At 41.1% G+C, this 17,689-nt stretch overlaps 2 protein-coding genes across 6 annotated transcripts in view; both read left to right on the forward strand.

Annotated features, from left to right (window-relative positions):
- The window catches only part of flna (filamin A, alpha (actin binding protein 280)), a 30,357-nt gene extending 21,282 nt beyond the window's left edge, over positions 1-9,075 (forward strand). For 2 of the 4 annotated variants that reach the window (XM_026998219.3, XM_026998220.3), the window contains 18 exons: positions 778-1,025; positions 1,333-1,419; positions 2,286-2,385; positions 2,465-2,605; positions 2,731-2,859; positions 3,003-3,176; positions 3,323-3,484; positions 3,736-3,939; positions 4,084-4,236; positions 4,348-4,470; positions 4,581-4,847; positions 4,981-5,118; positions 5,232-5,347; positions 6,173-6,305; positions 6,771-6,947; positions 7,075-7,293; positions 7,442-7,645; positions 7,789-9,075. In XM_026998219.3, coding sequence (XP_026854020.2) covers positions 778-1,025; positions 1,333-1,419; positions 2,286-2,385; positions 2,465-2,605; positions 2,731-2,859; positions 3,003-3,176; positions 3,323-3,484; positions 3,736-3,939; positions 4,084-4,236; positions 4,348-4,470; positions 4,581-4,847; positions 4,981-5,118; positions 5,232-5,347; positions 6,173-6,305; positions 6,771-6,947; positions 7,075-7,293; positions 7,442-7,645; positions 7,789-7,973 — 2,960 coding nt within the window. In that variant the 3' untranslated portion in view covers positions 7,974-9,075. The remainder of the gene's footprint in view (positions 1-777; positions 1,026-1,332; positions 1,420-2,285; positions 2,386-2,464; positions 2,606-2,730; positions 2,860-3,002; positions 3,177-3,322; positions 3,485-3,735; positions 3,940-4,083; positions 4,237-4,347; positions 4,471-4,580; positions 4,848-4,980; positions 5,119-5,231; positions 5,348-6,172; positions 6,306-6,770; positions 6,948-7,074; positions 7,294-7,441; positions 7,646-7,788) is intronic. The other 2 variants (XM_026998221.3, XM_081706942.1) reach the window with 1 other exon arrangement.
- Positions 9,076-10,686: 1,611 nt separating this feature from the next.
- On the forward strand, positions 10,687-14,414 carry emd (emerin). Of its 2 annotated transcripts, none has more exons than XM_026998089.3 (7): positions 10,687-10,841; positions 13,034-13,123; positions 13,236-13,328; positions 13,439-13,473; positions 13,565-13,590; positions 13,774-13,827; positions 14,078-14,414. In XM_026998089.3, exons 2-7 carry the CDS (start codon positions 13,042-13,044, stop codon positions 14,322-14,324), a joined length of 537 nt encoding a protein of 178 aa, XP_026853890.1. In that variant the 5' UTR covers positions 10,687-10,841; positions 13,034-13,041; the 3' UTR covers positions 14,325-14,414. The 2 variants fall into 2 exon arrangements, with proteins under 2 accessions (XP_026853890.1, XP_026853891.1); XM_026998090.3 differs by having other exon boundaries at positions 10,767-10,841; positions 13,040-13,123.
- Positions 14,415-17,689: the final 3,275 nt, after the last annotated feature.

A 17,689-nucleotide genomic window follows, 5' to 3' on the forward strand; every position in this document is an offset into this window, starting at 1 on the left:
GGTTTTATGTAGCTTTTTGGGTCAGTGCATTGGCTTGTCCTCTTCCTGTCTTTCTGTAATGCAACAGGCAGCATGTTCTAAAACAAAAAAAAAAAGACTAATCACTAACTTGAGTTTGGCTTTCATTTGAATGTATGGTGGAATTTGCCCTTGAGGTTACTAAATGCATTTGAGACTGAGGTCTTTTCCTCTCTGATGCACAACATTCTGCATTAATAAAACTAGGACATTAATTACGGGGATGTAACACTCCGCTGAGGTGACGGAGAAACTGAAGAGCAGATGTATGATTTTCATTAAGCCCAGTGAGCTGAAATTTAAGGACTGCACAACTATGTATTAATCAAAAGTTAAATAATCATAAAAGGCTTTTGGTTCATGAAGTGTATAAAAATGGAGAGGATTGCCATCAAATGAGCAACATTATTTATAAAGCTCCTGACGTGTGCTTACTGAGATGTTTAGACGTTTCAGTTCTTGAGCACTTCAGAGCTTGGTCAGAGCAGAAATATTTAAGATTCAAGTGCAGAGATTTCTTAAATGTTTAAATGCAGTCACGGTACTGCTCAAAATCCATCATAATTGTGCAGCCTGAACTTTAACCTTTCGACCGCCACCTCTTCAGTCTCCCATTGTGTCATAGAAGTGTGTTGAGGTAGGATGCATGGTAGAATGAAAAATTGCTCCAAGTGGTTAGATACTGAAGCTGAAGGGAACAAACTGGCTGTGTGCAGTGGCCATATGCTTGCTTTGAAGTTGATCTCTGTCCTTCCTCAGGTGCTGGAGTTGGTCCTACTATCCAAATTGGAGAGCAGACAGTCATTACAGTGGATGCAAAGGCTGCTGGGAAGGGAAAGGTGACATGCACAGTGTGCACTCCAGATGGCGCAGAGGTAGATGTGGACGTGGTAGAGAATGAGGATGGAACCTTTGACATCTTCTACACGGCTCCCCAGCCTGGGAAGTATGTCATCTGCGTGCGCTTTGGAGGAGAGCATATCCCCAACAGTCCCTTCCAGGTCACGGTACGTAGACAGGCTGCTTGATCCTCCACCCTGACCTGGCCGTTGAGTTCTGTTGCAGCAGACGTGTCTGCCTTTAAATGATTTGGATGAACATCTTTTAGACGAGGAAAAGATTTGTAGATAAATACTTGACATGATGCTCTAATCTTACTAACTGAATAGAATCCAGTGGTGTTTAAGTAGTTTTTGTTCTGACAGAGGCTTGGACTTCTTCAATCATAAGCAGCTTCCCGAAGGAATGCTCTATACCAGTGTTGATGCTTAAGCACTGGAGTATTTCACAGTCAATTCTGTCATCCTGTCTCAGGCTTTGGAAGGTGCCTCCCCTGACCGGCTTCTGCAGCAGACCCAGGTCCCGCAGTACGCCTACGCGCCCAACATGGGCCAGCCATGGGTACTGACACTTCCCGCTTTCCTGTTACCATGTCTGCCTCACTTTTTGTTCCTTGTTGACGTTCCCCTTCGCACTCAGCCCTCCCCCCCCTTTCTTTCTCATCTTCATTTTCCAACTGCTATATTCTCTCCCCGCAGGTGTAGGTCCTGTTTCGTCTAACTCCGTCTGGTCCCGTTCAGATAACGGCAGCCATTTTGAAAGCAATAAATGTGGAAACCCACATTTTAACAAAATGGCTGGCACAAAATGACATGTTGATGCTGTATGTTCATCTCTGTGGTTTAATTTAGTTTGGTTGGTTCCTTTTTGTGGTTTGTCACTGTCTTGTCTGCTTGGCTTTCACTATGCATTCCCCCCCCCCCCCCCAGACTAGCAAATCAGACTGAGCCTTCATTCTCTTGTCATGAAATGGTGGTTTTGGTTTTGTTTTTTTTCTCCTCTCTCGTTCGTGTTGGCAGATGTCATTCTTCATTACCGTCATTCTTCATTACCGTCATTCTTCTTCTCTCCCCCCCCCCCTCTATTGGGCATATAGTGTACCCACTCTACCAGTTTTGTTTTTCTGCCAATGTTGCTCCTCACCACTTTTATTTAGATCTGTTGTATGTGGTTTTGTACTTGATTTCACCTAATGCCTTTATTCAAAGATTTGTTTTTACAAATTCATAATGTGACATTTCAAGCTATTAAGGGTAAACTGTAAATGTTGACAATCATTTTTCTCTTGCTCTTACTGTTTTTCTTGTAGACATCAAATTTGTGCAATATTTCAATCCAAAAATTGCTATAAAACCCCTTTCAGGGCTAAATAAGCATGCTTCCTCTGGTTGAGGTCAGAGTACTGATCTTTTTGTCCTGCTTTTCAGGCGACTGACCGGCCTATGGGCATGAATGGGCTAGATGTGGCTAGACTGAGACCCTTTGATCTGGTCATTCCCTTCACCATCCAGAAGGGAGAGATCACAGGCAAGTGCTCCAAGACATGTCACCTCTGTTGGTGGGCACATGAAGAAGCCTTTGAAATAACATGCTGAATCTTTCTCAGGTGAAGTAAGAATGCCATCTGGAAAAGTGGCTAAGCCAGATATAACGGATAATAAAGATGGCACTGTGACCGTGAAGTATGCTCCCACAGAAGCTGGATTACATGAGATGGATATCAAATATGATGGGATACATATTCCAGGTAAAATGTGTTTATGTAAATGGTGTGGGTTTTTTTTATGGCTTTTATTTTTATATAATTGGAGGCAAATCTGAACATGAATAAAGCATCTTGGACTCCAAACTCCTTTCTCTCCCCCCCGACAGGAAGTCCACTGCAGTTCTATGTGGATTTTGTCAACAGTGGACATGTGACTGCCTATGGCCCTGGTCTGATCCACGGCATGGTCAATAAGCCTGCTGTCTTCACTGTCAACACTAAAGATGCTGGAGAAGGTACAGTAGCATTTTGCTCCTTTTAACGCAACCTCTAAACTAAAGCCAAGTATCTCATTGACCAAGGCTCCATTATATGTAGTAAAGCTGGTTGCTGAAACAGTGGGATGGAACACTGAAAAGGTGGTTAATGTGTTCATCAGGTGGTCTCTCTCTGGCCATTGAGGGGCCATCAAAGGCAGACATTAGCTGCACAGACAACCAGGATGGCACCTGCACCGTGTCTTACCTCCCTGTGCTGCCTGGAGACTACAACATCCTCGTCAAGTACAATGACAAGCACATCCCTGGCAGTCCCTTCGTGGCAAAGATCACAGGTCAGTAACTGTCCTAAGGTCAGATGATGGGTGGAGAGACTTGTATGAATAATGGCCAAAGACTGGTGGTAGATGGTATTCTTTAATCCCAGTTGCATTATCCATTACATGCAGGTCGGTGGTGATCAAGTTTTCTCTGTTCACAGGTGACGACTCCATGCGCATGTCCCATTTGAAAGTGGGTTCTGCTGCTGACATCCCATTAGACATTGGAGAGCTGGACCTGAGCCAGCTGACTGCCTCCCTCACCACGCCCTCTGGTCGCGAAGAGCCATGCCTACTCAAGATGCTGCGCAACGGCCACGTGGGTAAGCCAACCATGGGAGAAGATACCACCTCTTTCCTGTCCTTGCTACCAAAACACCCTACACATTAATCATTCTTTTGCCATCTCAACCACCCATTGGTTAGAATACTTGAGGTGGCATTAATTATGGTACAGGCTGTCTTCCTGCACTGAGTTTTGCTTCTTGCTTCCTGTGAAGTAGCAAGTCTTAGATACATAGAAGGAGAAAGAAAGGGAATCATAATCTCATTTGGATTTTTGGTACTTCTTCAGGTGTCTCTTTTGTGCCTAAGGAGATTGGTGAGCACCTTGTGAACATAAAGAAAAATGGCCGCCATATTCCCAGCAGCCCTATAGCTGTTATGATTAACCAGTCAGAGATTGCGGATGCCAGCCGGGTGCGTGTGTCTGGCCAGGGTCTGAGCGAGGCACGCACGTTTGAGCCAGCTGAGTTCATCATCGACACCAGAGACGCAGGTGAGGGCAGGCTGCCTCCATGAAAAGCTGACCGTAAACCGTTGCAACCATGTTTAGAACTTTTAGGTAACTGTGATGCCTAATGACGTCCAGTGTAGCACTGAAGTGTACTGATAGAGGTGTTGATGGTGCTCTTTGCTCAAGGCTATGGAGGTCTTAGCCTGTCCATTGAAGGGCCAAGTAAGGTGGACATCAACACTGAGGATCAGGAAGATGGAACCTGTAAGGTCACGTATTGCCCTACAGAACCAGGAAATTACATCATTAACATCAAGTTTGCTGACCAGCATGTTCCAGGTATTTATTGGTGTATGGTTTTTGTTTTTTTTATAAATGATTTGAATGGTGGCCAATGTATGTTTCATGGTCAATGTATCTTTTTCTAATTCATTGCTTCTGTTCTCACAGGCAGTGCTTTCACAGTGAAGGTGACTGGAGAGGGCAGGATGAAGGAGAGCATCACTCGCAAGAGAACGGCTGCATCTGTTGCCAATGTCGGTAGCCAGTGCGACCTGAGCCTGAAGATTCCTGGTAAAAATAAAATCGCACCAAAAGTTCCTAGAATTCTCGTCAACTTCACTATATAATCTGAGTGTTCAGTTTCTAAATTATACCTGACCTTTTTAATCTCTGACCTATAGAGATCAACATCGCTGACATGACTGCCCAGGTGACCAGCCCCTCTGGGAAGGTGCACAAGGCTGAGATCATGGAGGGAGAAAACAACACCTACTGTATTCGCTTTGTGCCCACTGAGATGGGTGTTCACACGGTGAGTGTGAAGTACCAGGGCCAGCATGTCCCAGGCTCCCCATTCCAATTCACTGTGGGACCTCTTGGAGAAGGCGGTGCTCACAAGGTCCGTGCAGGAGGCCCGGGACTGGAGAGAGCAGAAGCAGGAGTTCCAGGTATGTGTCTACGTGAAGATTGTCATTTTAAAATGCAAAAAAACATCTAATGTTTGAGTTGACTGACTGCTGAAAAGCCTGACTGAAATAAATTATGGTGCACTGCACACATTTTGCAATCTGCTTCCTTCAGCGGAGTTTAGCATATGGACACGTGAGGCTGGAGCTGGAGGATTGTCCATCGCAGTTGAGGGGCCGAGCAAGGCTGAGATTGCCTTTGAAGATCGCAAAGATGGGTCCAGTGGTGTCTCCTACATTGTCCAGGAACCTGGTGAGCGAGGGAGCAGCTGGATCCTGCTTGCTTCTAAATCGCACACTGCAGGGTTTTTCCCGTGTCCTCATCGTCAAGACATGCCATAACCTGAATGTGGGCTTGCTTTGCAGGCGATTATGAGGTTTCCATCAAATTCAACGATGAGCACATCCCTGACAGCCCCTTTGTTGTGCCTGCTGCATCGCCTTCTGATGACGCCCGCCGTCTTACTGTTGCCAGTCTTCAGGTGAGGCTTCGAGGAAGACAGACATTTGTCCTCCCATAGCGAGCCCTAGGCTACCCTCAGCACAGCAGCAGAAAGCCCCTGGCACAACAGAGACCGAGGGAAAGCTCCAAAACATCTAGCCAGTTATGTAGTGTTTGATGGATGCTTTTGTCCCTAATTACTTTTCACCCACTCCTTCCATGTGAGCAAGAGAGGCAAGGGGTAGACCAAATGAGTGAATTATTGAAGTTTTGCTCACACTCCACCCTTTTTGACCGATATATGCATGCATACTGGGCTTAAGTAGTGTTGGAGTCAATCCATGAGAGGTCATTTAAACTGTTGAGCAATTAGTTTTATTTGTCAATGGTGATTCACTGAGGATCTAAAACTGAAGGTCCTCCAGATGTTTGCTTGGTGAGGGCAGATTAATGCTGTGACGCTCTGCTGCTGTGGTGATGGGCTGTGCTGGGGTTTGTGGGATACTGAAGGACTGTTTGTATTTCTCGTGCCTTGTCCTAAAGGCTCCCAACAGCCTACATGGCCTGCAGGGATGGAAGTCAGGGGCTAAAGGGTTAAAGAGGGCAAAAGAGGCTTCTATTCTGTGGCTTTCCCTTCTTGCCTGTGTTCTCTACCCTTTTTCCTCACTCCTGCCTCCACTTTAGACTGCCATCTTTATAAGGACTTCTCATTTAGCCTCTCTTTAACTCTGTTAGCCTGAAGGTAAGTAAGCTCAGTTGTAGCGTGACTACCATTAGAGGTGCAAGAAACACTTGCACTGGGTGTTCATACGTTCTGAGTGTCAGCATGATGCTGAGTTGATTTGTGGAAGTTTTGTGAACGCAGGAGTCCGGCTTAAAGGTGAACCAGCCAGCTTCATTTGCTGTGAGCCTGAATGGGGCAAAGGGCGTCATTGATGCTAAAGTTCACAGCCCATCTGGAGCCCTGGAGGAATGCTGCGTCACTGAAATCGATGAAGGTAACCACGACGGCAGACTACTCTTACTGAATGGATTTGAAAGAACTTGTCTTTGAATGGTCTAGAACATTGGTGCAGGAGCTGCACTTCCGTTTAGCTGCTCTTGCATTTGATTCAGTGCTATTGCGCTAGCATGTTTAGTACCCTCCTCTAGACTGTCTCCTGGGTGTTGTAAAATCGAACTTGACCAGATGTGGAAGGCCTAACATGTATTATTAAAACTGGATTCTTTTGCATTTGAAGTGTTCCAATTTGTGCAATACATTTGCAGCAATGGTGTCTGCAGCATCATTGTAACAGCATTTGCTTTTGTCAATGAGATCAAATTTGAAACCCCTGCAAAACTAAAATGTTGCCTCTCTGGCTTGTACCATAAATGATTCTCAGTAGAACATTGGACAAAGATTCCAGTCACTAACAGTACATGGAATGCCTTGCTCCCTGTCCTGTCCTCTTTACTCACAGACAAGTATGCTGTGAGGTTCATTCCAAGGGAGAATGGCCTGTACCTGATTGATGTAAAGTTCAATGGCTCTCACATCCCCGGAAGCCCCTTCAAGATCCGGGTGGGGGAAATGGGCCAGGCCGGGGACCCGGGTATGGTGTCTGCTTATGGGGCTGGTCTAGAGGGAGGCACAACTGGTAAGTTTATTGGTCTAAATATGGGCTTGTTTGTGTAGACTCCATGAAGGCCTAGATTATATTTTGAACCATAAAATGAGGGTGACCAATTTAAATGTGGTTTGACCCTGTGCTTCTTTCTGTGTAGGGTCTCCATGTGAGTTCATAGTGAACACAAGCTCAGCTGGTCCAGGAGCACTGGCAGTGACTATTGATGGGCCATCTAAGGTGAAGATGGACTGTCAGGAGTGCCCAGAGGGATACAAGGTCACCTACACACCAATGGCACCTGGAAACTACCTAATCTCTATTAAATATGGTGGTCCCTACCACATTGTTGGCAGCCCCTTTAAGGCTAAAATTACTGGTAAGAAATGTATACATCTATTTAATCCATTAGGGGGTTTCTCATGAAATAATTGATGCCCATTCAGTCTTTAAAAAAAAGAGAGAAAGTTTGGTGTCGCATTGATATATTTGGCTCCAGTTGCAGTAAAAAAGTGTCCTTTTTGCAGGTTCTCGTTTGGTCAGTAGCCACAGCATGCATGAGACCTCATCAGTGCTGGTTGATCCTGTAGCCCGAAGTATGGCTTCCAGCCAGCAGGCAGTACCAGGCTGGTCTAGCTCTGATGCCAGCCGTGTGGTGGCCAAGGGCCTGGGCCTCTCAAAAGGCTTCATTGGCCAGAAAAATAGCTTCAGCGTAGACTGTAGCAAAGCAGGTACTGTTTATGACCTAATAGTATTATCCCCTCAATATAAATTTTGACTTGAGATGGTTTGCCCATATTTTAAGTTCAACTACTGGTGAGGCAGCTTTGAGATTCTGAATTATTAATGCATTCATTTATTTTTGTGTAAATAGGAAGAAACATGCTGCTGGTTGGAGTGGATGGGCCTAAAGTACCATGTGAAGAGATCCTGGTCAAACACCTGGGCAACCGCCTCTATAATGTGTCCTACCAGCTGAAAGAGAAGGGCGAGTACATCTTGGTGGTGAAATGGGGTGACGATCATATTCCTGGGAGCCCGTTCCACATCACTGTCTAATCATACCCCAGCCAAAGTAGCTGCCATCCATACCCAAGACTTTCTACTCATGTGTCTTAAAGTTAATTGCATAAACACTGAAAGTTCTCTTGCTGTCTCACTCATTGCTCTGTACTGTACTTGCACCCCCTTTTAATTGGTCTGATTGCCCTCCTCTAAGACAGCCAGCCTGTTTTGTTTGCCATGTTCAGTAGTACTGTTTTTTTGCAGGTGCAGGTCATGGTGGCTCTTGTATTTGCCAAGGTTTGCATCAGTGTGTTACTGACTTGTCCCTTACATGATATGGCTGCTACAGTGGGTTTACCTGGTTTCGGATGCCGCTGTTCTCGGAGCTAAACTATTGCAGGTAGCAGAAGGGATAGAAGTATTGCGTCCTTTAGAAAGGGCACAGGTGTTTGTTTCCCAGTGGGTGACGTTTAGTACTTCGTAATGCCTTGTGTGCCTTTTACACAACTGAATTAACACTGGTGCCAGCTTTGTGGGTTAGCCCCATTTCTTTTCCTTTTTTGTTTGGGTGTGTGAATCTTCCTTTTTTTTTTTTTATTGCACTTTTTAGAGCTGAGCATAGTCTCCCTTTTTGTTCTCACTGTTTGAGTGAGAACAGTCCCAGACATCGGACTGAATTCTATGCCAAGGTTCCAATAATTAAATAAAAGGGCAGTTAAGCATGAGTTGTCTGTAGGCATCATGTGCTGTAGGTGAAACATAAGGGAGATGCAATGTCCATGAATTTTTCTTGATTAAAAAAAAAAAAAGTGCTTAATGTTTCAACGTTTCTTTGAAATCACTTGCTGTCATTCATCAACCCTTCAGTTCTGTGCCTGTTTTGGTGTAACCAGTATTCCAGAATTGAGAACTAAACTTGTCTTTAAAAAGAAACAATGAAAGTGTTACAGTATTTTGAACAATAAAGTTGTCCAACCGGTTTCCTTTCTGACCGTTCAGACAAGCTTGTCTTGTTCATCTGTCCATTGATTTGAGTTTTGACTGGTACATTTTGCAAACAAAAATGTGATGACTGGGTTTTGGGTTTTGCTCCTTAATGGTCCAGATTAGCATAAACTGTTTCAGCAGTTGAATAAAATCAGATGTATTAAAATTGCTTTCAACTGTGAAGGTTTTTCTTGTGGGAATTGGAAACTGGTTCTAGTTTTAGCAGATTGATGAAAGCAAATGCTTTAGATGGGCACATTAAGAGACCAACACTAAACACATGGTAACAAACTCCTGAGATCATGTGTAGATGTTCAGAACTCCTGACATTGGATTGGCCTTTTCATTTGTTCAGCTGTGCAAGTCTTTATCTTAAATGCTAACTGATCTAAGGGCTGGTCACTACCATCACCAGCAAACAGAAGTCCCTGCACAAACTTTTATATTTAAAGTTGAGCATACATTGAATTGGTTAAAACAAATCGCTCCATATTCTTACACTGCAATTCCTTTTGCTTTTTTGTTTACCCATCTGCACATTTAAATTCAAGTCTCCTAAGCCCCTTTCGTCCAAGAAAACATGCACATCCCTTCTTGCATGAAGAATTCCATGTAACAATAGCATGGCATTCCATACAACATCTGTTGCCAAGGCCTGTCAATGATTAGAGATGGCAGTTAGTCGTGATCGCCATGAGTAACCAGTTACATTTTCTCAATTGCATGTACTTAAAACCTTTTGATTTGGAATTGTATTTTTCATAACCTAAGCCTCAATTTCAGGTGTATATTTGAAGAAAAGTAATCAGGTTTTAGTCATCCTGGGTGTGTGCTGTTGGCTACTGCATCCAAACTGCTTGTGTTGTTCCCCCTCATATTCTGCTTGTTCTAAGAAGCTAAGAGTTTTTTAATACTAGTCAATTTTTGGTTAGGCTGCCTGTACTTCTGATTGAGCCATCATATAATTGAAGTTGTTGCTTGAGGAGTTTCACCCTCTACCTCTTAGAGCCTACCTATGAATAAAGTAAACAAACCAAAAATATATAATACATATTATGGGGGGGTTTATAGCAAACGTTCATATTTAATGTTTATTTTACTATTATTAATTAGCTCCCTCATACTAAAGGATAATACCTTTTTTTTTTTCAGGCTGTGCAGACATGAAATACCTTTTTTTTTTTTGTAAGTGGAGTGACATCTGTGTAAAGGGAAACTTATTCATTAGGAGAAAATTATACAGTTGTTGCTATGGGATGTTAGCGGGAGATAGTTGTGTGCAAGATGTACCTTAGCAGACTTGGAGGGGTTGAAACTGAGGCAGCGTGATGGTATTTAACTTCAGAACTAAAGGCGTGTGGTACTGAGACTGCTGCCTAAGTCAGATTTAGTCCACAAATAAGAGTTGGACTTCCCTTCTGATAATGGCAATGGTGTGTTGCGGGAGTTGACCCTCAGGAAAAAGAGCAAACAGGTAGTGAATCAAAGCATTTTGTTTTGGGATTCAGAGATGAGAATGCATTTCACAAATGCATGAAGTGAAATGTGGCTATTTTACTGAAACAATCCGTACAGTAGGTGTGGGTTGCATAAGACGTTTTATGGTGCATGCGGTAAAATGTAGTCTGCTTTAATGTGTGTATTATGGAGGCCCTATCGCTTGTAAATCTGGAGACTAAATATCTCATATGCCCAGGTCTAAGATGTAATACTGCACGTGTCAAAACAGCCACAACAAAAATGGTGCTTAAGTTTTGAGTTGCTCAAAGATGACTTCCCGAAATCACCGATGTGGAAAAACTAGCCTATGGGAATATAATTTTGGCGCTTGAAACAGCAACTTCAGGGCGTCTCCCATGTCGTCACTTCACCGGAGACCCAGCACTGGAAAGCTAGCTTGGAAAGTTAGCACTGCTAACTGAAAAGCGCGGACAGGTGAGTGAATTGTTGAAATCCACGCCTTGCTTGATGCTTTGAGAAGCGTGGAATAAACCGCAATCTGTTATTTTGTTTGGCCAGTTTATCTTTCTGTTCGTCCTTTAAGATGATTTTTCAGCTTTTATATTTGTGCCCTACTGTTTTAGCTGGAATTGGATAGCTAGGTTAACATTTGCTAGCAGACGTACTAAATTCAGGATTTATTTTGTTCATAAAGCCAACTGAACTCTTTTATTATGGTGTAGATCAGCAGATTGTTTCTAAAAGTCACGATCCCCTTTTCTACTTCTTCAGTGTATTAAGTACCGTGCAACTGCAATCTAAACGTGCTGCGCGCATGTGTAAAGAACCTTCAGGTCCAGATGTTTTACGTTGTAGTTGATCCTTCCTTTTCCACGTTTTGGGTAATGCTTGAAACAATGTTGAAGGTCCAATGACGCTGAGCGTTATTCTATACGCTTATGTTATTGTTACACTTGTACAGTTTACCAAGCAAGGCAGTAGCAGGTTTTTTTTTTTTTGGTTGTTCACTATTTTCCGTATTTCGTACTTGGCAACCTAAAATCTCAGAAAACATGCGGACAAGAGGGTCGCGTTTGGGCCCTCCCACAGAAAAAAACCCCAAACAAACAAGCTTCGATTATTATTTTCTGGTAACTTACTGTAGGCCTATGAAAATAGATTTGCAACTTCGGTCTGGCTCAAACGCTCTCAAATGACACTGCTGCTAGGGGCACAACGGCATCACCCATTTTCGATGCTTCACCGCCATACGTCACCACGGTGTTAGGCCAGCCGTTCCAAACCGTTTCAGGACGGAAGCGCACTTTTGCCAATTTGGACACGTTGTTGCCTGGTTTGGAGACTTTTTATGTCCCATTATTTAAAAAAGGTCCTCAGCCACAAATGTATGTATTTATTTATTTATTTAGCAGACATCACTTGCGCTCACGTAACAACTGTAGGGTATGCGAGGTCAGCACCAGGTCCAGTCGGGCGTCATATGACACTTTATTAAAATTTGGCCATAGCATTCACAACATAGTTAACTTCATCAATTACGTAAATAAAAAGATTATATAATTTCGTGAACAACTATCCCACGAGTATGGGGGACGAAATGACACAGTGACGCAGGCCTAAGCGTAGATAAAAAAGTTCAATCAATAAATAAAAGTGCAATCAGCTGTACATTTGGTAAAATTCACCTCCCATTTCAGCACATAAGATGAAACATAAATTCCACATGAAGTTTTGTGCTTTCAGGCAGTATGAAGAACATCACTCGATTACTCCCCTTTCCGTCTAACTGAAGCTTGTGCAGGAACATGTTAGTTCCTGCATGTACCCATATAATTATTTGTTTGCTATTGACTGAAATGTGAAGAATATTCTTTTAGCATTTTATTTTAATGGTCAGTGCTTCTACATCTACAATTAAAGAGGCCATAAACATAGATAAAATATATTATTAGATATTGTTTTGACTGTTTTTTTTTTCCTGTTGATTGAATAGGAATATGTATAAAATGACTAAAAATCTATTTATTTACATCATGCAGTTGTTGTGGACAAGGGTTTATTTTTTATAGGCTACTAATCTACACATCTTGGTCCAGTCTTTTTTTCACTGGATAAAAAAAATTCCATCACAAATGCATGTTTAGCACACTGATTAGGCTAGATTATTGCAATATGGCATGTAGGTCTATGAAATTTGCTTCATTTGATGCAAACAAAAACGTATTTGCTGTTGCTTTCTGTGGCTTTTGGGCTTCAAACGCACAAATGGTCACCACATGTTTTTTCATCTGGTATAGTTCTTTACTGTAAAAAGAAAACATTCTGCTTTATTTGAAGTAAACAACAACAAACACTGTGCTTCATAAAACAACTAAGAATCACATTTTAAATACAGCAAAAGTGTGGACACATCCTATATGTAAACTAATTCCCTATAAAAATTACCTACTGAGAATAAGTTCTGTGCACACATCACAATCAGATTTTGAATGATATTTTAGACAAAGTACGAGGGTAAACAATTCGTAGAAATCAGTTTCTCAAATTTTTTTTAGCTCACCCCTTTTTAAATCTTTCCCTCAAAACATTTGCATGTAATTGACTTTTTGCATGTAACTGACTCTTTGCATGTAATTGACGCTTATCACCCAATGTGTAATTTGAAGTTGCAGTCATGTCCTCACTGAGTGGCAAGTCTGCTGAAGAGCTCTGTCAACTTTTGGATGAGCATGGAATCAACCATGGACCCATTGTTGGTAAATGAGCTAAAAATGTTGATATATTTTTAGTTTTGAAATGGCCGAAGCTCATGTTTCTGATGTATTAACTGTGTTGAGATGTAAAAAGGAGGAAATTCTCTCTGTCCAGACTCCACCAGGAAGCTTTATGAGAAGAAATTAAAAGAAGCCCTGGCCAAAGCCACAAAGTCATCTCCTGATAAGACGTACTACAGAGAAGAACGTAATAGCCTAATTAATTAGGAATAAGATATTTAAAACATCATTCACCAATTTTGGTGACTGGTTCTGAAGTAATGCACTCCTGAAAAAATGTGCCTCATTTTTCCACAGAGGAAGAAGTCACGTATGTTACTTATCATCCACCAGTAAGTACAGCAGCAGTGTCTAAGGTACAGTTGCATCAGACTTGAACTGATTTGTACATGGATCTAAGGTCTGCCATGTTTTACATTGCAGGTGAGGCATGAAGTCTTTGGGGATGTGTGAGTACAATATTTTAGAGGGCATGTTGTTTGCAAACGTCTTGTTGTTTTTTAATATGGTTCTAGTTTGTGTTAAACTAATTATATAGGCAAATAATTATGTTCTGCCTTTCAATTAGGAGGCAATTTTTCAGTGTGAAGTAACTTATTACTGTGAAGTAACATTGAAATACATCTTTACAGAACAAGGAGATCAAGGACAACTGAGTTTGCTGAAGATGCAAGCAGAGCATATGAGTGAGTCTTTAACATCTATCATAGCTAAACCAAACCCATACATAGGTAGATTACAAAAGTGAGTTAATTTTTCAGTAGCTCGTTTATGCTGGCAACTACCAAATACTGCTTAGATTCACCAAGCTTCCATTTCCTGACAACATTCTGTAATCTTGTGCTCGGAGTTCACCACTCATCTGCATCCATATGTCCCCATCCCTAATGCTGCTTGGAAAAAATAATTGAAACCTTTTCTATATCCATCAAAAAGGCCTATCACCAGTCGTACTCAAACAACCTACCAGAGTACACCCCACTCTAGATCAACAGCCTACACAACCAAATCCGGCCAACAGGATGCTAAACCACTGGTGGCTAAATCTGAGAGGAGTAAATCTGAGGGTGCTCCAGGATGGCTGCGGGTCTTGGTGTTTGTTATTGTTGCAGTATTTCTTTACTATGTGTACTCAAACATGGAGTCTGTTGAGAAAAGCCCCTTTAATACAATTGATGGGTAGGTTATTTACTACATATTCCTGACATAGGAAGACACACACACACACACATACATATATATATATATATATATATATATATATATATATATATATATATATATATATATATATATATATATATATATATATAGAGAGAGAGAGAGAGAGAGAGAGAGAGAGAGAGAGAGAGAGAGAGAGAGAGAGAGAGAGAGGAGAGCATGGAATCAAGCCATTATATACATATAGTCCTTGAATTTAAATCCATGGCATGATTTCAGTTTCCAGAGGGTATATTACAAGCAAGCACAATTATTAGGTGTAGTAGAATCATGAATATATTTCAACATGGAACATAAAATGAGGGACATTAATATATGGGAAGCAAACTGAATGAACATCAGGGATGAAAATGTAAAAGTGCATTAGTGTTGTTTAAATGCATTTTTGCATGCTTTTCATAACTAAGATTATAAGGATGTGCAGAATTTTAATTACAATACAGAACAGAGTTTTAGAAAAATACTTAATGCTTCATGACATTTTCAATTGTTTACAACCTTTTGAATATCAGGAAAACCTAAATTAGCTAATATTGTGTTAGAGTTATTGGATTATAAACGGAAACAAAACATCAGAAACATGTACAATTTGTTATCTTTGCATAATGTCACAATTTGGGTACAAAATTTATTTAATTTAGATGTGCTATGAAGTCTTTATGGTAATTTAAAGATATAACTTAGTACATTTACTGCTTAAATATGCTGAAATTTGCTTGTGAGTGCTTTAACACACCCACTCGCCCCTAATTAGGAACTCAACACTAATCCTGGGTAGGACACCAGTTTTGTCTCAGCTGCAAGTTCTTTGTGGCATCGATTCCACAAGGTGTTGGAAACATTCCTTTAATATTTTGGTCCATGCTGACATGATTGACATAATTATGTAATTGATGCAGATTTGTCAGCAGCACATATATGCGCTGAATATTCCATTGCATCAACAGCCATGTCATGGTCAAAACCAATCAAAACCACGTTTTCCCCCCATTCTGATTATAGCTCTTCACCCAGGTTTGTGACTTTACGCATTGCCTTGCTGCCACATGATTGGCTGATTACAAAATCTCATGAATAAGCAGTTGTACAGGTGTTCCTAAAAAGTAGCCAGTGAGTGTATAACACTAGTTTTGTAAACTTCATAAAGAATTATGTTGCTTGAAGTAACTCCCTTTGGTATCTTTTATATATGCATACACTGTGTGTATATATTGTGGCGTCTAATGATCCTAGTCTGAAAAAGTAGTGATTGAAAGTGTTTGCATACTAAAATTCAGTGAAAGATATGCTCTGAATGTGTTTTAATGAAATGGCATTAAAGAGATAAAGAAAATATTAATAGACACGCAAAGCTAAACTTTCACACGACTAAACGTTGCCAAATAAATGTGATTTGGTTTTTGTACAAAAACATTTGTCTTTGAAAAATGTTTGTTTTCAAATAAAATAAGAAAATGTGATTCAGTTGTATGTCTTAGAACAGTACATGACTAATTTTCATTTTGTTGTAACTTAGCACCTACTACTTAAACTCTGTAGGGACCTATCAGATTATGAATAACCTTGCTGGAATGTGTTAGAATGTGGCAGGTCATATTCCCCATCAGACGATGTTTCATGAAAGGCTCATTCATGTCATTTTAATTGGGAACAAAGTCAGAGTATATACACAAAGTATGGCCAGAGGGAGAGGCATGTGAAATCTGAATAAAGCCCAGTGTAATCTTCCCTTACATCTGGTACACCTGAGGAAAGGCAGTAAGTGTCATTACATGATTCCTGAAACAGAACGTGGCATGTTCAGATAAGTGAGCTCACAAAGTCATCTTTTATGCTTAAAGAGTAAACCCTAGGGAAATAGTTTGGCTTGGAAATATTTTCTGAGCTCTACTTCCATGCAGGTGCAATGGTATCTGGTGCAATGAGACCATAAACTAAAACTAAAATATGAATTTATACAAGAAATATATAAGCAATATGCTCCTCAGTCCTGAGACTGCCCACTTGCAACAAACCATGTTGAGTTCAGCCTTTAAAATGGCATAATGCAACATAATACCAAAAAATAAGTAAAATTAAAAAAAGATTTGCTTGGAGACAGGGTTATCCAGTGTCCAGTATACTGGACATTTGGAACTAAGGGCATCTCAAAGAGTTAGAAAAATTAACATATATTATTACCAGTTTAACAAGTCAAAGCAAACATTGTACATTTTCTGTTTACTGTAAGCAGAATCACATGGTTTTTTAAATAAATCATACTGGTTACACAGAAAAAACATTTTGCAAATCATTCTGATTGTTTTAAAACAATTTTCAAAAATCCTCCATTGAAACATTGTACACAACATATTCCTAAAACATTCTCAAAACATACAGTACAGAATGTTTATGCAATTTTATTTTAGAACAAAACATCTACAAACATTTCTAACTCTGCTGCAGCCCCCCCCCCCCCCAAAACAAAAATTCTAAAGCACATTCTAGATCTGAGCTACTTAAAGGAGAAGATCTCTCTACTACTCTGGCTCACATAGAAGTCTTAATGCTTATTGTTTCTTCCTCAGAAGAACTTGTGTATGATGATAATGAACTGCAGCCACTAATTCTTTGTTCACTTCACTGGGAGACAATAAGGTTCCCACTCATGCTGGTTCTCCTCCACCCTCCTGCATCTCACTGGAGGCTGCACAGCTTGGTGCAGGCCTTGATGTGACTGGTGAGAGTACAGCATGTAACTCACACTCCTTGCTAGCCACTATCTGAGGAATTTTTGTTTGGTTTATTTTCTTATTCCCAAGAAGGACAGTGACTTACACCCACTTCTAGATCTATATGGGTTAAATTATCTTCTTAAAATGCTTCCATTCTACATGTTGTATATAGCAGATGTTCTGAAATTGATAGACCGAATGGTTTACGACTCAACTTGCAGGATGCTTATTTTCATATCCCCATAATGCAGGCTCATCGTTGTTTCCTAAATTGTACTTTCCAGGACAATCTTGTTCAGTTTAAGGTCTCTGTCTCTAGCCTGAAGAATTTTCTCCAGATGCATGCAAGCAGCTGTCCCCTCTACTGGAAACTGGTATCAAAATTTTACTCTATCTGGATTACTGGCATGTTTGCTCCCCAACTCAACAGTGTACTCTTATAAACAGTGAGCTGCAGCTCCACATCAGTCTACTCAGTACTAGTACTGTATTCTCAGCCCATGACGCTACCGTGGTGCATAGAGGACATTTTAACCCTGGTAGCACAAATCACTAGGGCTGTGGCATCCGTTTCTGTTCTGCAGGGAGTGCTTTCAGCAGCCATTGCAGATTT

The sequence above is a fragment of the Electrophorus electricus genome, chromosome 24, assembly GCF_041902795.1.
Source record: "Electrophorus electricus isolate QZ-2024a chromosome 24, ASM4190279v1, whole genome shotgun sequence".
NCBI lineage: Eukaryota > Metazoa > Chordata > Actinopteri > Gymnotiformes > Gymnotidae > Electrophorus > Electrophorus electricus.

Bases quoted from the DNA above. Each gene is read 5' to 3' on its own strand.
- emd (XM_026998089.3), top strand. From the start codon at position 13,042: ATGTCCTCACTGAGTGGCAAGTCTGCTGAAGAGCTCTGTCAACTTTTG. The intron at 13,329-13,438 runs GTAATAGCCTAA...ATTTTTCCACAG, and splicing joins GACGTACTACAGAGAAGAAC to AGGAAGAAGTCACGTATGTT. The intron at 13,591-13,773 runs GTGAGTACAATA...ACATCTTTACAG, and splicing joins CATGAAGTCTTTGGGGATGT to AACAAGGAGATCAAGGACAA.